The 24,291-nt window shown below is 43.0% G+C and overlaps 2 protein-coding genes across 2 annotated transcripts in view; one reads left to right on the forward strand and one right to left on the reverse strand.

Moving 5' to 3' along the window:
• LOC130606857 (uncharacterized) overlaps positions 1-24,291 on the forward strand; it is a 79,744-nt gene that overhangs the window by 31,021 nt on the left and 24,432 nt on the right. The gene's annotated exons all lie outside the window — the stretch shown is intronic.
• On the reverse strand, positions 1,601-5,735 carry TMEM17 (transmembrane protein 17). Its single transcript, XM_057423446.1, has 4 exons — positions 5,558-5,735; positions 2,495-2,598; positions 2,117-2,230; positions 1,601-2,019 (listed from the first exon to the last, which is right to left on the reverse strand). Exons 1-4 carry the CDS (start codon positions 5,658-5,660, stop codon positions 1,690-1,692), a joined length of 651 nt encoding a protein of 216 aa, XP_057279429.1. The 5' UTR covers positions 5,661-5,735; the 3' UTR covers positions 1,601-1,689.

Here is a 24,291-nt window from a genome sequence, read left to right on the forward strand (position 1 = left end):
GTATGTGTTATTGAAATGGATCCTACCAAGGTTCGGCAGCTCATCAGCCCTGTCCTTGGCACTCTCCAGTGGTGTAATTGCTGCATAAAAATATGTGCAATGTTCCCACTGCACCAGTTATGAATGTTTTTACAAGGAGTTTCTAACGCTGTGAAAGTGTTTTTGAAATGAAGTAACTTCTGCTGGAAGCTCTTGCAGGCTCTGAATATGGGGGTCTAAATGTTTTATATTAACCTTTAAAGACACTCCTAGGGACTCTCTTACAGAAACCCTCTTTTTCAGCACAAAAGCCAATCCAAGCCAGTAGTTTGTTTAACACCCCCCCCCCCCGAAAAAAAAAACAACAAAAAAAACCCAAAAAACAAAGGAGTATATGCTCTGATAATATATGCTTTATAATAACAAAATGAAGAGGGAAATTTAGTAGAATTAACTGTACTATTCACTCATGGATTAAAAATAAAACGAACTGTTCTGGTATATAGCAAAGCTAATGCCGCCTTTTCACAAGAGATTCTGTAACTTTCAACATGCAGCAGCTTTAAGTGCACTGTGCCTTTTTCATGTCTGACCCATCTTCATTACATTCCTTTGAGCAGGCTGGATGTTTGTGTCAGCTCTCAAAGCTGACAACTCTTGCCCTGCTGAAAAACTCAAAGGAGTCAAAAAAAAAATAAAAAGTATTTTAACTTTTGATCCCCATCCCTCCTTGACAGAAAAAGTGAACTTTTAGCCATTACAGAAACTGGAGCAGATAGTCTAGACATTAATACAAATGACAGGAATCAGGGAACCCTGGTATATGCCCTGGCTTGTAAGAAATGGGCTCTGCCTTTCAGTGACATAAACCAAGTCTTTTAATGGCTGTAATGTTGTTACTGCTGATTGAATCCTCCTTTGGAGAAAACTGCACCACCCTCTTTGAATGCCTTCAATATTTCAAACTCCAACTAAGACAAAGACGAATGCAGGAGTTTTGAGGAAGGAATACTTTTAAAATTCCATCCTTGGCCTATTATTAAAGAATTCCTACTACTGGAATTATCTGGAAGACCACCTCTGAAACTGTAGTCTTTGTTCACTATCATACGTTGTTCTTTCTGGGCTTTAAGATTATTTGAGGTTCTTTGCTGTTGGGGTGGGGTTTGGGGGGTTTATTTACTTTTTTTTCCTTCACTGAGATCCAGCCTTTCTATGCAGACAGACCACGTTTATTTTCACTGAGGTACCAGACATTAAATATGTACAACATATCTGGGAGAACAGAGACAAACCCGGTATCCACACAATGAACAAGTATAAAAGATTTATTGTAAACAAAATGTGTTTTGCTTACAAAACAATGTGTTTCGTTCACAAAGCAACAGTGAGGGGAAAAAGGCTTCCATTTTTTAAAAACCACCACGTGCCTTTATAAAATGTAAAAACCACCCAATCTACTCTGTTGAGCTTGTTTCCAGACACAGTAGCAGATCACAAAGAGCCCACTCAAGCCAGTTATGTAACTGGCTTTGATTTTTTTTTTTTTTTTTTTTTTCCTTGCAGAGTGAAGCTCCAATCTCTGAGGTTTAATGTTGGCTTTTTTTTTTATCTATTTTTTTTTAATATCTTTGATGTAGAAAGGTAAAAAAAGACCCAACAAAATGGAAACAACTCTGTAGCAGCACGAGGCCTGCCTCCGCTAGCTCCTCAAGGCCTCAGTGTGTGAACCCTAGCACTGCGGTCCCCACCAGCCACTGAAACTGCTCCTTCTTCTTTACCAAGGCCATAAAAACCAGGAATGGGCTGTTCCTCCAGGTGGTCAAACTCATTAAGGCGAAAGTGAGTTGCCAGTTTGTTCACCATTCTTTTCAGGGTGACAAAGGCTGCAATGACTTGGAATGTGAGGAAGACAGCAAAGATGCTATTCACTGCTCGCTCAAGTGGCTGAATTTTTAGACCTTCGTTAAATAGTAAGAACAGAATCATAGGCAACTGCAGGAGGAGAGTCAGGAGCCAAAACCCAGCCAGCTCAGGGACCTATAACAGGGAGATATCATCTATTAAAAAACTCCAAAAATAAAACTCCAAAATTAAGCTCTACTTCACACATTAATGTGTACATGAAGTAACATACTTTCTCCTGCAGATTGCCCATGTATCCCAGGTAGAGTCGAATGACCTCTATTAATGAGGTCAGGATCATGATCGTGACCAAGATGAATTTGTAGTAATCCGACAAGACTGGATACTAGAGTGAAGAAGAGAGTAAAAGTTTCTGCTATGCTGTTTAACATGCTGTTTGTGGTTAAATGAAGATACCATTTGCTACTCTAAGCTGATAGTGTTGTATTCACTTTCAAATACACTTGAACCTCCAGTTCTAAGGAATTCCCAAATAAACCCAATAACCTCTAACTACAGTGAGTTCAACTACAGTGAGTTCTACTTCAGTACTAGGAGGTGTCTGAGCACAAACACAGTACACGTGTAAACCATTTCCTTCAGGACTCACCTTCAGATGGAGCATGACAACTATGCTGAGCCACCAAAATGGGAAAAAATAAACGTTGAAATAGAGGGACATCTGCAATGGTAAACTGGAAACTACTTCATTGTCTGTAGATAAAGAGAGGTCTTTATCACTCCTAGTTTGTTCCATACTCCCATAAATATAACAGAATTCACCTTAGCTTCAAGCAGGGCATTAACATTCTCCCAACTAAACATTAAGAAAAATATTTTTATCCAGAGGAAAACTTCTTACCCTACCTTGAGTTACACCATCTCCTGGAATCTAATGCAAACTTTCAGTTCACAGGACAGAGAATTTTTATCACATAGTCATATATTCAAGATGAGTGTCTGACTGCTGATCACCTGTTATAGCTTGTGGCTTACTCCATAAACTCTGAGTGGTAGTCTTAGCTCAAGTAGTGCTATATACTGACATTTCAGAAAGAATTAAGTGGTTATTTCATTGCTGTTCCTCAGAGAACAAAGTTTAAATGATACAAAATACTAGATGATCATTATTTTGTAGAGGATCCTCTTGAGTAAGGACTTAACTGCTAGAGAGCGGGTTTACACTGCCTACTCCATTTTCAATCTTTATTTAAATAGACATTTGGATATTGCAAGAACCCAGTAATTCTTCTAGTTCTTAACAGCTAACAATTTCAAATATGTGCCAAACTAAAACCTATCCTTTAAAGTCAGGACAGAACAAAATGCATTCATACTATGTAGAGAAAAGGAAATATTTAACTCTAACATGCAGGCACTAAATTCTACATTTAGGATTTCATAACACACATACAAGATTAAACTTAAAACAAGGAAAAATTTAAAAGGGCATTCTAAGGGAATAATTCATTTTTAATGGGTGAAGTTTCATTGCTGTATTCTATTCAACTGACGATGTATCCACTTTACTTCAATTACCAAGTTCCCTTCCTTATGTTTTTCCCAAAAGAAGCCTGTAGGCACATGTGGTACTATCTGAGCAAGTTTAGAAAGTATTCATTGTGACTTGCTGATTTGTATTCAAGTCCTACGTCCCTGTCTGTCACAATGGTGATACTTGATTGAAATCTGTCTGAACAGTCATGTTGTCTCAGTCCCAGCTTTGGAACCACTGCCTTCTCTTTCCGTATCGTCCAACCACCTTCATACCTGTCTTTGTTCCATCTCAGTCTGGCATCCCTGTTTCCAATCCAGCCACATGCAGCCTGGTACACTCTGTTCCAGAAGTCTTTATGCCAGTTGCAGAAGTATTCATGGTATCTACTAGACTACATGGGAAGGGAGGAGGATTTGGGAACAGAACTGGGACAGACCTTAAGGGTAGGGTGTGAGGGGCAGGGAATTGTTATACTGAAATAGAAGGTGTAAGACAACCAATATATATATATATATAATAATCCCATTTTTAAACATCAGCACTTTTGTACATCTGTAAAGGAATGAAATTCTACAGGTACTTCAGTTTCACTGTCTACCTAAAATTGTCCCAGCTGCCCTAATGAATGAATCTCTTTAACACCAGGAGAGCTTTGAGGAGCACCAGCATACAATTCTAAAATGCTGTTTTACCTTTCAAACAAACATGACCATCCAATTACCAGTACCTATGTGTCTGCCCTGTATGTACTCGATGAAAATTTAATGGTTCATGGCGGTATTACTTAAAAGCAGAAAATCCAAGAGCTCCAATTTCAATTGTGATGACCATGCCTTAGGTATGTTAAAGGTTTCACTGACATAGGATGTGTATTTGTAACTTCTGCTCAAGTTCTACAACTGTGCTTTGGATGACTCCTTAGCAATACAAACCAACCCTAATTCATCTTTCTATCCCTAAATTGAACTAATGTTATCTTCTGGGCTTGCTAAAATTAATGGAAAAGTCAGACAGTATTGTGATGGCCAATTCTTTGATGCTAGAGCAACTCACTGATGTATACATGTGTAAACTTAACTTTTGAAATCCTGATCTCCAACAGTTAATGGTACATTTGCAATTGGCTTCTGAGAGCTGGATATTCACTTAGGAGTTTTCATAACAGGAAATGGAAATGACTAAATGTTAATCCTGTAGTTAATAACAGTATTTCAGTGTTGTTTGATAAATGAAGAATTACTAACAATTCTCAGCAGTATAACTACATAAAGGAAATGAGTGCTCCTGTCTTGAGAATGGCTTTTTGGTTATTTTTATCATCTTGGAATGGATTTACCAGTTGAAATGAATATAGCCTTTTTATGTAGACAGACCGTGTTTCTTTTCATGGCTACTCTTAGTCCAAAGGTATGAAAAGGGGGCATTGTTGGCTTGCAAGTTTCACTGGCAGTATGATGAAGGAATGGCTATAGGTAATTCTGACAGACTTGGAAAAACAAAGAGAAAGCTGGCATATCATGAGCCTGAGTTTTCGCTACCCAACTCTAGCTTTGCACACCTCGTTGTGCTGTTTATTCTGTGTTCTCTGTCACTATGTTTTTTTTTACTCGGGCACAGGCAGAGTGCCTGGTGTGTGAGTAATGGATTTTACCTGCAATGCTCTATGCAAACTTGCTTACTAAGCTGTGACGGTGGGTGCAGAGTGTCCCCGGTTTTAAATCACTCCTGTTCCCTGTGTAACACTTTTAGGAAGCCTCTCTCAGGCCTTCACCACCACACACGTGTTAGAGCAGTTTCATCGCAGGCAGCATCACGCCGCCACACTACATGACTGGCGGCGAAACCAGGCCCTATCGATAAGGCGTTTCACGGCTGGGCTGGCACGTGGGTACCGGGGTTACTCTGAGGCCCCTCCCGGGACCCTGGATCTGGAGCGCAGCGGCGGGGCTCCGTGAACGGGAACCTCCGCCTTCCTGCCGGGGCGGAACGGGAGACAACCGAGACCCCGTCACCGTGGTACCTCACTGCCCCCGAGGCCCTGCCCCAGCCCGAGGCCCCGCCCTTACGACCGCGAGGTGCCGCTTGGCGCCGCCATCTTCCTTGCCGGGGCGCTCCCCCCGCCCCAGCCGCACCCGCCGCCATTTTTGTCGCGGGCAAGGCGCCGCCGCGCGTTACCTGCGCCGTCTCCCGGGTCCCTCGGGGCCGTGCGCTGGCTGTCGGTGAAGACGGTGCGGCTGAAGGAGCCCAGCCGCCGCCTCAAGGGCTCGGGCAGCGACATGCTGCGGCAACGCGGCCAGCCGTTGCTGTGGCGACAGGGCGCGCAGGCGCGGTGGGGAGGAGAGGTGCCGGCGGGTTGCCGCCAGCCGCTGTGGGTCGTCTCAGGGGGTCTGGGTCGGGGCTTCTCCTGAGGGGCGGAGAGCGGTGCCTCGGCCACGGGGACGGTGTTACAGTGGAGCCTGGTGGGAGAGGTGCCGAGCCCAGAAGTTTATAATTGCTGGTGTGATGTAAAAACATGTTTATGTGTGGTGTGTGTGCGAGAGCAGTCACTGCTGCCTCGGTGTGTGCTTGGACACGCGTAGAAGTGCGTTCTTGCTTGCTTCTGTAACGTAGATAGAATCATAGAATGGTTTGGATTGGAAGGACCTAAAGATCATCCAGTTCCAGCCCCCTTGCCATGGGCAAGGACACCTTCCACTAGACCAGGTAGCTCCAAGCTGCATCCAGCCTGGCCTTGAACACTGCCAGGGATGGGGCAGCCACAGCTTCTTTGGGCAACCTGTGCCAGTGTCTCACCACCCTCACAGTGAAGAACTTCTTCCTTATATCCAACTTAAATCTACCCTGCTTAAGTTTAAACCCATCAACCCTTGTCCTATCGCTGCAGTCCTTGATGAAGTATTTCTGGCATCCTTGTAGGCCCCCTTCAGACACTAGAAGGCTGCTATGAGGTCTCCACGCAGCCTTCTCTTCTCCAGGCTGAACAGCCCCCATTTTCTGTGTGTGCATGGAGAACATTTTTGCTTGTCCCTGTGCAAGTGAGGCGCTTTCTTGCCTGATTGGGACTGGCCATGATCGCTGACAATGAAAGCAGTGCCCAGCAGGGAGGTCACCCTGCGAAGGTGGTGGCACAGTCAGCAGTGAGTCTGGTGTGTGAGTTTCTCAGAACAGCATTTTTTTTGCCTCAGAAGTGCTGGTACATTCCAGCCCTGAGCATCTTCCCTCAGCTCTATTATCATTTTGGTTCCCTTCTAATCAGTCAGAGTGTATTTTTTTCCCTAGTCTGTTAGGGCAGGGTTTGAGTTTTTCTGAGAAGGTTATTACGAAATCTTGGACCAAGAAAAGAAGCTGCAGGGCCTCTGTGCTTCTGGTAGGATAAATCTGGGGGAGTGATGATGCTTGATGATGGCTAGAGAGAGGAGGGTGTGAAATAAGGATTAACATTGTCAGAGCTATTTTATCACAGTGAATATGAATGACTTTAATTTTATGATAGATTCAGCTATAACCAAATTAGAAAATACCTTTTCCTCAAGGAAATCTGCTTGTGTCAAGTTAAAAGCAATGGTGTGACCATCACTACCTTTTTTGTCTAGTTAGCTTTTGTCCCTTATAAGAGGCCCTTGCAGAATTGAGAGAAATCAATAATGTAAAACCGAATTCTGCTTGTTCTTATCTTATTCATAAAATGTAGTTCCCTTAAAATTAAGGTGATCTGTTCACCAGGCTTTTCAGCCCCCTTAGAGCCCGATTCCTTCTGAGGAGAAACAATGCCGATCTTGAGTGTGCAGGAAATTATTTTGTATGACCAGAATGAAAGAGCAGCTTGTGCCTTTCACTAGGAGAACTGATAACATCTGTGATTTTACTGTACCCGAGATGACATATCGCCTCCCTTCTCCTGCCCCCTACCCCAGAATCATACTTAGCTAGTTCCCAGGGTGATCGTTCTCCAGTATGACTTTCCAAACTCAGTTATCTCTGACTAAACAATTTAAAGCCATGTTTAAACTTAATTTCATTCTGTCCCACTGGGAGGACTACAGAGAAAGATGGCTGAACAAGGAATTCTGAGAAATCCATTTGGTTATGCAGCTGATGAATGATGTGATATTGACAGCAGATACCTTTCAAAGAGCTTGTCTGAACATGGGTATGCCAGCAGGAATCTGCATAAGAAAAACCCTGAAGATCTCAGAAAAAATGAAGAGGAAATTGTATTTAAATAATGGCAACAGATTGGAAAGGAGAAGGAATCAAAGATAACCCAGAATTTCAAGGGATGCTGTGCATGTCCCATTAGCAGCAGGGAGGGCAGCAGGCTTTGCTGTGTAAGGGCACCTAGAAAATAGTTTTAAGCACAGGTGAGGGTTATCCCTCTTTTACAGATAAGATAGAAGATTAAAAGTTGAGTTGTATGAAATGCTGATTGCAGTTTGTTTTGAACACCACAGAAAAAGGCGTGTAATTCAGCCTGTCCTGGACATAAGCAAGCAGGTAAGTATCTGGTGAAAAACACTCCTTACAAAGTATCAAAACGTAAGGTAAAATGAAAGAGATGCTGGAACTTTTGTCACGCAAGGTGGGTCCTTACATCAGTGACCACAGCTCAGCAATGGTTCACCTTTGAATTAGGTAACTCGTGCTTGTTGGCAAATAATTTAGCAAAGGTAAAAAGTCAGTATTTTTCATGTTTTTTGACCTGAGTCTGTTTTAAACTGTGAGGCTTCCCTTATAATTAGCACAGTAACTGTGATGTCTGGGGAGAGTGGTGGTTAAAGCAACTTAAGACTGCATAGGCTGCAACACTGTGTTGAGTCCTAGCCAGATGTGGATCTCTGAGCTATGAAGGCATTAGAGGTGTAATGCAGTTTCAATGATAAAAGTCTGTGAGTGGATGCCTGATAATTGGCTCACTACCTAATAAATAATAGAAGAGTTTAAAGATCACTGTTATATTTGAGGAACCATTATGAAAAGCACCCTTAATTTAGATAGGTTTCTGAACTTCAAGAAGTACAGTTTGTATTTGTTATCTTGCAAATTGCCAGTAGGTGCTAAAAAAATGTATTTCCTGTCAGGCTGAGAGAGCTCCGCTTGCTCAGCCTGGAGAAGAGAAGGCTCAGGGGAGACCTTACGGCAGCTTCCAGTGCCTAAAGCAAGCCTAAAGAAAGCTGAAGAGGGACTTTTACAAGGACATGTAGTGACAGAACAAGGGGGAATGGCTTTAAACTGACAGAGGGGAGATTGAGATTAGACATTAGGAAAAAATTCTTTACTATGAGATGGTGAGACACTGGCATAGGTTGCCCAGAGGAGCTGTGGTTGCACCATCCCTGACAGTGTTTAAGGCCAGGTTAGATGGGGCTTGGAGTAACCTGATCTAATGGAAGGTATCCCTGTCCGTGGCAGGGGGTTTGGAAGTAGATGATCTTTAAGGTCTCTTCCAATCCAAACCATTCTGTGATTCTGCAATTTAGGAGGTATCACCATAAAATTCTGTGCTATAGACAGTAGCAAGGTGATGAATCTGTGCAAGACTTCCAATTAGATTACCTGAAAGGCTGGGTTGGACAGAGCCTTGGGTGACATGGTTTAATGTGAGGTGTCCCTGCCCATGGCAAAGGGGTTGGAAGTTGATTCTCTTAAGGTCCTTTCCAGCCCTAACTATTCTATGATTCTGTAATTCTATGAAACCTTGTTTTAGTGTTGTTGCCTTGATCCTGACCTGGTTAAAACTCTTTAGGGAAATACTAGTCCCATACTCTCAGCTCATTAGGTTTATATGAATTAAAAGTATGGCAGAGTTTTGATGAAGTCAGATATCCATGGAAGTCTCTGGTGAGTTTTTTTTTCATAATATAAGATGGTGGCCTGGAAAAGTTAGCCTTTAAGGATTTTCTGTTTGATTACTTTTTCAGAATGAAAGAATGGAAGAATTTTCCCTGAACACCACAATGTTATGCCTTTTCCTGATGCCAGTGGCTTTGAGTAGGGGCCCTGATCTTCCAAACACTTGGATTTTTCTTATGAAAACCTGTCAGGCATACAGTCAGATAGCCTGCCAACAGCTGTGTGGCAGTCAGTGGGACTTTGCAAAATTGGGCTCTGCTCATTCAAAAACTGAAGCAATCCAGCATAGCAGTCAGTGAAGTGTAAAACTGAGCAGTAGGTACAGGAAAGGCCAGTGGAATGCAGACACCACAAGAAATACATGGATTTGCCATGTGAACTCAATTTCCAGACACAAGGTGTGAATCTGTGATATTTGGCAGCCTTGTATTTTCAGCAGATGGCCAAGCATCCTACACGTCCCCACGAAATAAAATTGTGAACACTTTTGTTTAATATTTTTGTCTGCGCAGATGCTTAAAATACTCCCTGAGGATGGAATATATACTCTTTGTTTTTACTAATTCTGTTTGATTTCTTTAGACTGAGGCATACATTTTTTGGTCAATTTAACAAACAATTCTGATTTTCTGTAGGGATGGCTGGAGAGCACCCACTCCAGTTTCAAACAGAAGAGAATCTTAAAGCTTCAGAGATCAGAACATCTTCATTGAGATGAGAATCTTAAAGCTTCAGAGATCAGGGCATCTTCATTGACAAGTCAGAGCTTCCTCTAACAGAGGGATATAAATCTGTGCTATAAGGAGTCAAAGAAGGAAAAACATTTTACTATTATGTGGCTGTAACATTTACAATGACCATCTGTATAAATAGAGTAACTGTATAACTTTTGTGATGAAACTCTATTTGGCCATTTCCTTTTTTGATGGAAAATTATTCCATTGCTCGATTTCTTTGTGTCTATCTACATATGAAATGTTAAGGTAGAAATATCCAGGTTTCCTATTCTCTGTTTCAGAATAAGCTACTGTAATGTGAAACTGGAAGGAACAGGCCCATAATTGCACAGCATATTAAATGACTGTTTTATTTCTCTCTACACATGTTAGCTATAAATAAAAGTCCCTGAAAATCTGCCTGAAAGTTTTAAATCAGAGAAATATTGGATCTTTGTGTATCCACAGTAGTCCAACTAAGTTGGTAGACACTGGCTTGGCTCCCAGACCTAAGCTCCTGGGGCTCTCTGGCAACAGCACTAAGCCATAAACACCAGATGCAGTATATCTAACGAAAATAAATATTAGCAGTTTCTTACAGTTGGCATTTCAGAAACAGAGTTGATTTAAATGGTGCCAGTGGTTTATCTTTGCACCTGAATCACAATTGCTGTATTTCTGAATGTGTTGCTGTGGAATCTCATGAATGCTATTTTCCCTGGCACGCCTGTGCTGCTGTCCCTTATGTAGCCGTAAGTGTGCAAGCAGCAGAAATCACTCTCTTCTGTGCTTGCCCTTCAATACCTGTCCAGTGCTTTACCAGAGTGCTGTAAAACATGTAAAAAGCGCTGATGAGCTGAGCTATGTGCAGGCAAGCAGAATGCAGGCTTGCTTTTTCCTCCTGTCTTCAGAATGAAGTGACAGATTGGGAGTTTTAACAAATTACAAATGCCATGAAGGCTCTAATGTGTGTATTTGAAAGGATGATGTTATTAGCTGTGACAGTGTCTGCCAGAGTAATTTCACAGCTGTGCTTCTGGCTTGCAGTACCCCAGGACAATCTTTTCTTATTGTCACTTGTACTTGTCCCTGGTGTTCATTTAACACCTACAGGATATTTGTTTCTGGTAAACAATTATTGTTGCTGATGAGACTTAGCTCAGGCCCTTGTGTCAGATAATACTTACGCTGCAGTCATTCTATGCATGAAGTATATATGGGCTATCTTAGTCTTAAGCATAAAGACAGCAGCAAAAAAAAACCCACCTCCCAGAAAAAATCCCTAAACCCCAAAGGACTATTACTTGCTCCTGTGGATTGAGTTTCTTCTTCTTGTACTTGGCATTTAGTTAGAGCTGCTCCCTAGCTTGTTTTATTTTATTGATTTGTAGTTTTGTCAAGCATGTTGGGAAACTCAAAGCTGGCATGGCTATTAAACAAGTTTTAGAATCATAGAATAGTTAGGGTTGGAAAGGACCTTACGATCATCCAGTTCCAACCCCCCTGCTGTGGGCAGGGACACCCTACGCTAAATCATATCACCCAAGGCCTTGTCCAACCTGGTCTTGAACACTGCCAGGGATGGAGCATTCACAACCTCCCTGGGCAACCCATTCCAGTGCCTCACCACCCTAACAGGAAAGAATTTCCTTCTTATATCCAATCTAAACTTCCCCTGTTTAAGTTTTAACCCGTTACCTCTTGTCCTGTCACTATAGTCCCTAACGAAGAGTCCCTCCCCAGCATCCTTATAGGCCCCCTTCAGATACTGGAAGGCTGCTATGAGCTCTCCACGCAGCCTTCTCTTCTCCAGGCTGAACAGCCCCAACTTTCTCATCCTGTCTTCATACGGGAGGTGCTCCAGTCCCCTGATCATCCTCGTGGCCCTTCTCTGGGCTTGTTCCAGCAGTTCCATGTCCTTTTTCTGTTGAGGACACCAGAACTGCACACAATACTCCAAGTGAGGTCTCACAAGAGCAGAGACTTTGTGGCTATTAAACAAGCTTTGCAGTTTGTGTTGCAAAAGTACTCAAGATTTTTGTGACACACAAGGAGATTACTGTGAGTAGATGGATTTTGAGCCAGATTTTTACTTCTGTGAATGTCATTGACATTCTCTTAAAGGACTCTACATGACCTGGCCAATGATGAAAGGGCTCCTGCTTCCAAAAGGTGGCTCTGGAACAGACAGTGAACACCATGTTATAACACTGTAAACAGGCTGAGTACCTTTTTTCAGCAAAGTTATGTTTTTCATATGCTTCCAGACTTTGTTGGGGATAAACTCTGCCCCAGTCACACCTGCAAGTCTGGGCAGCACTTGAGAATTGTTCTTTCAGGAGATAAGCAGGGAGGTGGTGGGGACTGTCAGTAACTCTCAGCAAATAGTGTTTTGACCAGTGTGTGTTTGGAATAGCTGAAGTGTTCTCTATGTGCAGAAGTGCACAGGGAGAATTCTGCTTTGGCTCTAGAGTCACTTTGCAGACCCCTCGCAGTTTGCGGGGAGTATTTGTAGGAGGATTTTTATGGCAGAGGAACTGATGGCTTCAGCCTTGGTCTCATCCTTGCTTGCATAGATAGGTGAGGTGGTCTTTTGTGCAGTAATTTTAGCTGTCTAAATATTACTTGTTCAATCCAGACTAGTTGGAGAGGCTTCACCTCTATGGTGGGTTCCCCCAGAAGGCTATTCATGGGAAGGAGCAGCATGCTTGCTTACACGTTTCTGTCCTTCTCTACTGAGTACTAGTAGGGTGTAGTTGTTTTGCTATATCAAGATGTCCAGCCCTTTGAGAACTGAACACTTCACAGAGATCTAGGCTCTCCCACAGGTTGTTTTGTGGATCTAAGCTCCCCCAGAGGGTAGGGCTGTTTGTGCTCCCTGGGCATCACACCAGATACGTTATCTGTAGTCTGTATAACTTGCAAAATGCTTCCTGGGATGTGGGCCCTGACTGTGCCAGTGCTTTGTCTTTTTATTGCAGAATCCAAAGATGGCACAGTATTAAAAAAAATACCTCCAAGGTGGCCTGCATCATAGACCCACGCAAAGGCAGCATTTGTTTTGTTATTGTACGCTGCTGACAGTTCCCTGTAATAGCTGTTTTGTACATCCTTTGCGACTAGCTCAAGCCCAAACCCAGAGTGAGTGATGGAGGATAACATTAGTAATGTGGTCATTTAGGGAAAAAAAAAGCCACAAGGCAGAGATGACTGTTGTTTAGTTAAGAAACTAATCACAGGGTTAGGGCTTGTATTTTTAGTTTCTGAATTCCTATTTGGAGAGTTACATAAATGTCTGATTTCAAAAATGCAAGTATGTGGAATCTTCAGTGCAACGTAAATGGGGCAACAGCAGCACCCTAAACTGAGGTCAGATATCTGTGTTCTCCAATATGCATTTGGGTGCCTAAATTTGGATTTCTAAACACAAGCAATTTTCCCCTCTCTGCTTTGAAGTTTTGCTGAATGTAAAGTGTTATCTGGTCAGAATCTATGTTTTCTTTATCCCTTCTTCATATCCAGGCCAACACTTCCTCCTCGTGAGAGTAAAGGATTGTGAGAATGAGTGGAAATCCCACAAGTCTCACTGCAGGCATAGAACATTCAGGCATAGAAGCAGAGTTCTGGTTCAGGGTCTTTACCTTCAAACATCATGGGTTATGCTTTTGGGATGTTAGTGCGACGCCACTGCAACCTATGATACCTCTCTTGAGATGTAGATTTGGCTCCATAGTTATTTTTGTTCCATAATCTGTTAGCTGTGTTTCCAGACAAAGCAAACTCAGCTCAAGTTCTCATCAAGTAGCGAGAAGAAAGAGTGTAGTGACTCTCCAAAGTCCCAAAGAGCACTTAATTCTTTATTACATTTTCAGTCACTAAAGGCAGGAGTTTCTTATTTGTAGGTACACATTGGGTACTTGCGCCATTGTACTTCAGACTCAGCTGTGGCACTAGTAGCCATCGTAATATGAATATTCATTTTGAACTCTCCAGACTGTTGTCTTTGAAATGTAAAATTTCTGTCATTTGAAATGTTTTTTTTTTCATGGAACTGGAATCTATGAAGTGGTACTTAACACTGGAGAAAGTCTACAGGGATTTTTACTATAAAGTCAAGGAATTCCTTTCATGTGTGCTTCGTTGTTCCCATTCATGGTGGAGGAGGCAGGATGGAAGGATCAAATCCAGCTTGCTTGTCCTCTCCATGAAATGCTTTATTATGGGATTCAGTTAAGACCAGTTTTTTTCCCTCAGACTGTCTACAAGGTCTTGCCTGCCTTTATGAATTTGCAGCTGCAGGATTTATTACAACAGTATTTTAAAACACTTAGTGCTGGTGCATCTCTAAGTAGATGTGTACGGAATTCACTGTGCAGGTGGAGTGTTGTTTTTAAACTGCAGTGTCTGCATCAAGAGGCAAATACAGACTGTGTTGATACATGTGTAAAGGACAACTGGAGGTATCCATGAGAAAAGTAAAGCCTGCTGTGAGGTGCCACTGTACTGTGTTTTCTTTCTTTGATGTGAATAGCACAGCTTATGACAATTTTTGCTTCTGTAGCATTACTGAGTTGAAGTGGTTTAGTTGACAGGAAAGACCTGTGCTGAGATGCCGTAGGCTTTGTGTCACAGTGTGACGTGGTCAGTAAGAAGTAATTGAAATGAAAGGTGGAAATCAGCTAGTTGGTTTCTATTCGGCTAGTACTTCTGCTTGCAGAATGTCATGAATAACCACTAGGTCTTGTCTGATGTAACCTGGCACATCTGTTGAGTTCCTTAAATTCTTCATGTAAATCAGTAAGGCTCTGAGAAGGGAACTTCATCCTCCTGTCCCAAAGCCAGGCCAACCATGTCCAAACCACACCTCTCCAGTGACAGAGACTATTCAGCCTGCCTGGGCAAACCTACCCTGGTGTTCAACTGTCTGGATCATTATGAAATGCAGCCTAAGGCCTAAGCCACCCTTTTTTTTCACTTAGTTCTTTACTTACCTTGCCCATGATGCACATGCAGCTACTTCACTGCTTCTTTCTGCAGCTACATTTTCATTTCTGTATTATATGCTCCCTCATCTGCTCTTCTGTTAGTAAAACAAATCCATGTGTTTATGCTAGATGTTTATCACAGTAGGTATCTCCTGTTTGCCTTGAGAGGAAGTCTCACAGGCAGAGACAGGAAAAAATTGAGATGAATATACTAGAAGAGTTTTGGTGTACATTGCAAATTGTCCACTGCGGTACCAGACAGCCCTCATTGATTGTGCTTAAAGAACATGTTCTTTCCTTGAACATTAAATGTGACAACTCACTGTATGAGGACTCAGGATTGATACTGCTGTCCTGAAGGATAATGAGGAATTTTTCAGCCCAGATCAGCACATGCCTTGAGAGATCACAGAATCATAGAATAGTTAGGGTTGGAAAGGACCTTAAGATCATCTAGTTCCAACCCCCCCTGCCTTGGGCAGGGACACCTCACATTAAACCATGCCACCCAAGGCTCTGTCCAACCTGGCCTTGAACACTGCCAGGGATGGAGCATTCACAACTTCCCTGGGCAACCTATTCCAGTGCCTCACCACCCTCACAGTAAAGAAATTCTTCCTTATATCCAATCTAAACTCCCCCTGTTTTGAGTTTTAGCCCATTACCCCTTGTCCTGTCACTACAGTCCCTAATGAAGAGTCCCTCCCCAGCATCCTTATAGGCCCCCTTCAGATACTGGAAGGCTGCTATGAGGTCTCCACGCAGCCTTCTCTTCTCCAGGCTGAACAGCCCCAACTTTCTCAGCCTGTCTTCATACGGGAGGTGCTCCAGTCCCCCGATCATCCTTGTGGCCCTCCTCTGGACTTGTTCCAACAGTTCCATGTCCTTTTTCTGTTGAGGACACCAAAACTGCACACAATACTCCAAGCGAGGTCTCACAAGAGCAGAGTAGAGGGGCAGGATCACCTCCTTCGACCTGCTGGTCACGCTCCTTTTGATGCAGCCCAGGATACGGTTGGCTTTCTGGGCTGCGAGTGCACACTGAAGCTGGCTCATGTTCATTTTCTCATCGACCGACACCCCCAAGTCCTTCTCCGCAGGGCTGCTCTGAATCTCTTCTCTGCCCAAGCTGTAGCTGTGCCTGGGATTGCTCCGACCCAGGTGTAAGACCTTGCACTTGGCATGGTTAAACTTCATGAGGTTGGCATCAGCCCACCTCACAAGTGTGTCAAGGTCCCTCTGGATGGCATTCCTTCCCTCCAGCGTATCAACCCAACCACACAGCTTGGTGTCATCGGCAAACTTGCTGAGGGCGCACTCAATCCCACTGTCCATGTCAGCGACGAAGATGTTGAACAAGACCGGTCCCAACACCGATCCCTGAGGGATACCACTCTACTGGTCTCCAGCTGGGCATTGAGACATTGAGAGATGTGAGTATGATCACCTTCATAAATACATGTTATGAAATCATGGGTAGTGTTCCAACTGTAATGTATTCTCCCTGAAGGAAAATATGCCTGAATAAAGAAATCAGAAAGAACTTGATGCCAAATGCATAATGGAAGGAAATTCCTATAAGGCTGGGGTCTGTCCGCATTTTTACTGAGTTTTTTTCCTGTCGAGAATTAGATGAGGAGTTATTTCTCTTCATTGTATTAACCTCTAATCTCAAACTCTGTATCATTTCCAGAAATACACTAGCACGTATGATGTGCATACAAAACATAACATTTCCTAGGAGACTGCTTTATAGTCACTGCAGGTGAATTTGTTTATAAAAAAGGCAAGCAGCTACTTGAGACAGAGGGAGTGTAAGTCAGTATTTGCTCCTGTGCTGAAAGTGGATTTCTTTTTGTGTCGTAGTATAAAGGAGATTATTTTTCTACAAAACAGTAAGGCCAAAGAACCCTGGAAGTGAGTTCAAGCAGTCCTCATAAGGATTGTTTATTATAAAAGTCTCAGTTATCAGATGTGGATGGCCTTTAAAATCAGATCTGGGTTCGCTGCTTGAGTTTGCAAATTAGTCTTAGAGCTGTCAGTACCTCCAGCGTGACATTCAGCCTTGCCTCAAGGAATCCTGCTTTAAGAGCAGTCGAAAAGCATTGCTAGGCAGTCCCTTCTGTCAGTCTGTCCTGGCTGAAGGTGACTTGTTGAAATTATTCCTGAATCCCACTGACCCTTGATTGTAGGAATGTCTGTTGACAGCAGACATGGCATAGAAGAGCTTACAGATTGCCCCAGCTTGCATGGGCAACTGGACCTAGGATCTGGCAGCTGTAGATTAGAGGTACCCAAAGCTGCCTTAAAGCTGCCTCAAAGCTGCCTCACATTCCAAGGGTGCGTTCTGCAGTGCCAGGAGGGAGAACTGAGCCTCAGAGCCTGGAGTGGCAGTGCTTTATTCCAGCCATTATGTCCCAAAATCTCATTCTGGTGAGGGGTTGAGTCTATCAACTGAAAAATTTATCCTTCTGTTATTTCCATTCTGTCCTCTACTCTGCAGCAGGGAACTTCTGTCCATCACTGGAGAAATATTTTAAAGCAGCTTTTTGCTGTATGCCTGTCAAAGCAGAGAGAAGGAGAAATGCCAAGTTAGACTAAACTTCAGAATGTCTTATTATTTGTGGAGAAAGCTCATCAACTAGAGTTTCCAGTGCAATGGGTAGAAAGTTGTAATTCCTTGGGGCTGGCTTAATTTTGCCTAAGAGTAGACAACTAATATAGCCGTATTTTCAGTTGTGTGTGTGATCAGGGTCCTGACAGCCTGAGGCACTCTGCTGAAGTGAATGAAAGATGGTATTACTTTTTTCAGGTAAGGAAGATCTTTAACCTTTCAATTAAAACAAGCCATATAACTTCACTAAGCATGTCTGCAGTGTGCTTTATAACTCCTAATGGAATGAGCACTTGTTTCGTGTTCAGTCATGATTCGACTGGGTTGAACATGTGCTTCAGAGATAGTCTAGGCAAAATCTAGGCTGGAAAAGATTTTTCATGTAAGAATGGTGCAGAAAGGATAATGACCACAAGAGTCTGAGTAGCAGGAAAAGCTTCAGCCTGCTCTCTTTGAGCGTCAGCTTGTCTTGCTTTTCCATTAGTAGGATGTCAAGATATAGACTTTAGCTGAAGTAGAGTTTTTCATCAAACAGATTTGTTTACTTGTTTTTTTGCCACTCACCCTCAGCCCTTTTAGCTACATGTAAGCGCCTTTCTAGTCCAGGACCCTTCAGAGAAATTGTAATTTAAAAATCCTTTGGTAACTACACCTGACTTTTCAGTCAGAACTTTCATCAAATTTAAGTGCTATTTGGTTTGTAAGTGTTGGCTGATATTTGGGCTGATTAATTTCACATACTGCTTTCTGGAAACTGCCATAGTCCATTGCACAGGCAAATATTGGCCCACCATATGGAAAATGGCATGTGATCCAGCTGTTTTGGGTCTCCCAAGGAAAGATGCATTAAAAAGAGCTGGTTTTCATACTGCCTCCACCTTCTCAAATGGAAGTTATTCTTGGGTTTTACCAAGGCACTGAGGCTTTGAAACCACTGCTGACTTTAGAAAATTCATTGGTCACAAGCCCTGTTTCTCCCAGTAATATTAATTTCCTCCCAGTATTATTCATCTTAATTATGGCAATGGCTTGTAATCAATACCAGAATAAAGGGACTAATATACCATGCAGATGCAGCTTGATACTTGCTTGTAGAAGATACCTGAGACAGCACAAGTATATGGTGCTCCACATGGCTGAGCTGGCAGTGCTGTACATAGTGTACCTCTGTGTTAGTGTACACTGGAGGCATTCCTTGCCTGGCATCAATCTTTGTGCCTTTGCAGTAATCCCTTATGCATACCAGAAGTGGGCTCAAAGTGGTTTCCTTCCTGGTGGACCAAGGCTGAAGTCATGCAGGAGTGTTCCCGATGGTAACCAGCTTGTGTTGTGAGCACAGTGTCCTCTAGCAATTAATTTACTGCTCAGGCATGCCTGTGGCCTGCAACTTAGTACAACGCTGGTAAGTGTTATGTAGATAAAAAGTCCTAGAACTGTAGCACATTGTGTCAAATCATCATGTCCCCTCTTTATGTCGTGTCAGGGTGTGTTGTAGATCCAGCAGTGGTACTTACAGATGCTGATGACACAGAGCATACTGAGACATTACATATGGAAATAGTTCAGATCACATGGCAGCAAAAAACCCCATGGGTAACTCAAGCAATCCTGATCATTTCAGTCTGCCTGTTTGCTTGGGTGTGGATTTGTAAAAACCCAACCCCATAGCAATGTACATGTACATTTATGTAGGAGTGATACATACATACCAACATTGCCAAGCCACTTTCAAAGGATACTTCCTCTCTGTTCTTTTTTGGAAGTGGTGAAGACTTCCTCAACCTCACGGTGAGAAGCTAAGAATCAAAATGAGAGGCTTTACTTTTGCTTTTTTGGATGGAATTTGTTCTTGCTGGATAATGCTTTGTAGCCCCAGGGAAATTTTCTGGTAAATGTTGTCTGTCAGTGGCTTGAAACACGAAGTCTGAGCAATGCGGGGTTTTAAAGGAAAGAGACAAAGCAGTTGCTTAAAATTTTGATGCATGAGAAAGTTGGTAGTTTTTTCTCTCTGATCAGGTAACTTGTAAGAGGAGAGAGGGGAATGAAAGTTGACTGTTAAACAGTTTAGTGCAGAAATTACTCAACACTTATTTTTCTAAGCTTGAAATCAGAAAAAATAGTGTTCTGTTCAGTGTTTTCACCATATCTGTAGGCAGAGTAAAATGTTTACAGTCTTGAAAGAAAGCTCATAAATTTGGAAGGTTACCAACCTCTACTAAGGCACATGTTATGTTGCTTGTGATTCTCAGACACTTCTGTACGTGATTGCTTGGAGCATTGCCCTTTTCAGCAGTTAGACACAATGATATGCAAAAATTGCATAGGAAATTCACATTGTTTTCCCGTTTGATCTTATAGATTGACCTTTGCAATCTCTCAAAACAGAGGACAGCAAAATTGTTAGTGCTGTAGGAAAACAGCGTTTTCCAGATAGTCAGCTATGCAGATTGGCACAGCCTCCTGGATTGTAAAGGAATGGTGCTATGTTATAGGAGCATGGAGGTGGGTGTAACTATAACTGTAATTTCTATTTCTGATGTACTTTATTGTCCTTGCTGTAGATTGTAGTGAGGATCCAGTAAGACTCTACTTCTTTGATTGGTGCAAGTAGGACCAGACTGAAGTGTGAAGAGTTATCCTCTTTCCAGATATTAAATGGATAGAAATACAGTTTCTCAAATAGTATGTAGAGTTGATAGTTTCTGACATGCCTGGAAGGCATGCTAAGGCACATGAGAAACAACAAGGTGCTTGGTGACAGCCAGCATGGCTGCACTAAGGGGGAATCCTGCCTGACCAATTTGGTGGCCTTCTATGATGGGGCTACAGAACTGATGGACAGGGGTAGAGCAGTTGCTGTCATCTACCTGGACTTGTGCAAAGCGTTCGACACTGTCTCACACGACATCCTTGTCTCTAAATTGGAGAGACGTCAATTTGATGGATGGACCACTCGGTGGATAAAGAACTGGCTGGATGGTCAATGAGTTGTGGTCAATGGCTCAATGTCCGGCTGGAGACCAGTAACGAGTGGTGTCCCTCAGGGATCGGTGTTGGGACCGGTCTTGTTCAACATCTTTGTCGCTGACATGGACAGTGGGATCGAGTGCGCCCTCAGCAAGTTTGCCAATGAAGCCAAGCTGTGTGGTTTGGTTGATATGCTGGAGGGAAGGAATGCCATCCAGAGGGACCTTGACACACTTGTGAGGTGGGCTGATGCCAACCTGATGAAGTTTAACCATGCCAAGTGCAAGGTCCTACACCTGGGTCGGAGCAATCCCAGGCACAGCTACAGCTTGGGCAGAGAAGAGATTCAGAGCAGCCCTGCTGAGAGGGACTTGGGGGTGTTGGTTGATGAGAAAATGAACATGAGCCGGCTTCAGTGTGCGCTCGCAGCCCTGAAAGCCAACTGTATCCTGGGCTGCATCAAAAGGAGTGTGACCAGCAGGTCGAAGGAGGTGATCCTGCCCCTCTACTCTGCTCTTGTGAGATCCCACCTGGAGTACTGTGTGCAGTTCTGGTGTCCTCAACAGAAAAAGGACATGGAACTGTTGGAACAAGTCCAGAGGAGGGCCATGAGGATGATCAGGGGACTGGAGCACCTCCCGTATGAAGATGGGCTGAGGAAGTTGGGGCTGTTCAGCCTGGAGAAGAGAAGGCTGTGTGGAGAGCTCATAGCAGCCTTCCAGTATCTGAAGGGGGGCTATAAGGATGCTGGGGAGGGACTCTTCATTAGGGACTGCAGTGACAGTACAAGGGGTAACGGGTTAAAACTTAAACAGGGGAAGTTTAGATTGGATATAAGAAGGAAATTCTTTCCTGTAAGGGTGGTGAGGCACTGGAATGGGTTGCCCAGGGAGGTTGTGAATGCGCCATCCCTGGCAGGGCTCAAGGCGAGGTTGGACGAGGCCTTGGGTGATATGGTTTAGTGTGAGGTGTCCCTGCCCATGGCAGGGGGGTTGGAACTTGATGATCTTAAGGTCCTTTCCAACCCTAACTATTTTATGATTCTATGTTGCTCAGACTCAAGACTGATATATATATATAAACACACCTGTAAAACATCTGTCTTGTCTTTTTTCCCAGGTGTTTTTCAGGAGATGTCTTATAATGTATCTGCCCTACACCAAGCAAAGTAGGAGCAACTAACTGTTCATGCTAAGGTAAAATTCCAGTCCTGCTGAGAACAAGAAAAGTTTGATTGGTAGGAGGCAGATTTTTGGCTGCTTTCTTTCAACTGCTATCTGCAGCATGCTTCACAGTTTGTTTTTTGAGTATATCCAATAACTTCCTCTGTGAGAGGTTGTAATTTATACAGCTGGAGCCTGAATGAGTCTTGGGTCACTATTTCTGTCTATTCTGCATCCCTTCAGACAATACTAGTCAATGTAACCAATGGATCCAAAGGGTGCTTACTCTTGTGGCAATGTTGTTTAGTGGTTAGTGTGCAGCAAATGAAACACACTGTCTTCCACACACAGGATTAAATATGGCTGGTTTTATGATTAGCATTTTGTGGGGTAGAGGGGATGAGATGGCATTTATAATAAGTTGAAAACTTCACCCTGAAATATAAGTATATACATAATCTAGGTGGCTTTTCAACTCAGTCCAATAAACCAGAATTTACCTCCTGTCTGATACTTTTAACACCAATTATTCAAAATCCTGTTTGTTTTGGACACCTCTGGGACTCTTCATTCTTACCACTCTAGGAACTGGGTATAGATGTGGGCTTGTTGATATGTGCAGCTGAATATTTCATTGCCAGAGTTCAAAGGCTCTTACAGAATGCTCTGGCCAATATCAAAACTGGATTCCTCCACTAGAAATTCAGAGTAATTTCACTGACTTAAAAAATCTGCTGCTGCATTTGGCCTGAGGGGTTTTCACTTCAAGCTACATGATTTTTTTCAGCTGTTTTTCTTAGGTTGGGCATTTCATAAATGTTGAGCTCATCCCACAGTGATCTGGCCCTCTTCTAAAGGATGGGTGTAATTTGGGTCCCTCTGCAGTGACAGCTGTGTAAAGATGAATTCCATATTCTTGTCAGAGGCTCAGTTATTTTGTCAGCCAGTGCATTTAGAAAGCTGCTGTCAGTCCAGCACATTCATTTCAATGGGATATCTTGAGGTTTTCCAGTACTGCTCTTGTTTATTTATGTTATTCCTGCATGTTGGGTAGTGTCTCAACATAGACAGCAACCTCTAGAATAGCTATTTCTTCTGCCATTTTCTGACCTCAATCATACTCCAGTGTGAAAACTGATTACAAAGACATTGTTTGGCTCGGTTGCAACCTCCCTATTTGATTGCTCCCTCTGCTTGCTGGGTCTGCCAAAGACCTACTGTTTCTCTAGGCATCTCCCTCATGATATACTTAAAGCATTTTGTATTATTTCTTCTGGCAATTTATTCTCCTGGATTTTTTCTTTAATATCTCTTTTTCATTTTTCCTGTGAAAGACTGTTCCATTGTATTAAGAGACACATGAACTGGATTTATGATGCCTGAAATAGTGGTTTGGCCCTAAAACTCGCCTCCTGCCATACCACTGGAAATTACTGCAACTTTTCTATATCTTTACTTTAAAGATCACAGTGAATTCAGGCAGGCATGTGTGGCATTTTTCTAGCAGGAGAATATTTGTTTAACCCCCATATGGAGAAGCAGAGAGTGAAATCCTAGATCCATTTAAATCAGTGGGGCTTTCCCTGGGCTGCAGCTGAGTGGTGCTTAATGATCAGGTTTGTGGTGTGTAGTCAGCCTTCCTGCGAGAGAAGATGGAAAGCACAAAGCAGGCTTTGCTCTCTCATATCCTGGGATGAGAGACTGAGCCAAGGGATAGTGTGCTATGGCAAAGAAGCGGAAGACTTGGAGGAACAAGTTTTCTTCCTGGTTCTTGCACTGGCCTCCTAAAAGATACGTATTTATGTTTTAGTGTTTGCCTGGCTGTAAAATAATAAAGTTCCTCAGCAGCACAGTACTATTTGGATGTGTAGTTTTGCTGGTGTGTTACAGTTGTATTTAATGCATGTCTATCTGGGACATGCTAAGCCCATAAAGCAACAGATAAGCTTAAGCTGCATGTTTATTCAGGTGCTCAAGTGTGTTGCCTGGACAGGGCCTTAATTTATTCCCTGTGAATTGTGGTGGTGTGTCCCAGTGGAAATCATCTGGCTTGGTGACAAGCTCAGTTTATTCTCCCAGCAGAGAAGTTTGCTGAAATACAGTTGGTTAAAATGGTTTCCCCTATTCCTGTCCGTAGCTGAAGAGCAGTTTAAATAGCAAAACTGTCAAGAGTGCTTATTCAGAGAAGCAGCATTGGAAGCTGAAGATAAGAGCATTTATCTTCACGTCAAAACTGCTCAGTGTCTTTGATGGACTCCCAACACGCTTTAACAAGGAGCTTAGGCTGGAGACTCTGGAATGCAAGGAGTCCACGGGGTGGTGGTTATTCCTCTGAAACATGGCATACATCAAATCAATTACACGGTGCAAGTGTGTTTCCGCTCGTCACCAGTCAGCATTGCAAGCTCGAAGGAAATATGTTCTCCTAGGCACTAGAGGAGCCTCCTCTCTTTAGATGCTGATTTAATGTGAAATGTATATTACAGGAGAGAGAGAAAAAAAGAGGGGGAGAAGGGGGAATCTCGTATGTTCTGCAGCAGATTGTCACATTGATCTTGTCATTTAGGCAAACAAAATTGGACCTGAGGCTAGGAGTCTGTGGGATGTGCTGTCA

The sequence above is a fragment of the Pezoporus wallicus genome, unplaced genomic scaffold (assembly GCF_028554395.1).
Source record: "Pezoporus wallicus isolate ANWC-B61680 ecotype Strahan unplaced genomic scaffold, APGP_CSIRO_Pwel_v1 contig_4191, whole genome shotgun sequence".
NCBI lineage: Eukaryota > Metazoa > Chordata > Aves > Psittaciformes > Psittacidae > Pezoporus > Pezoporus wallicus.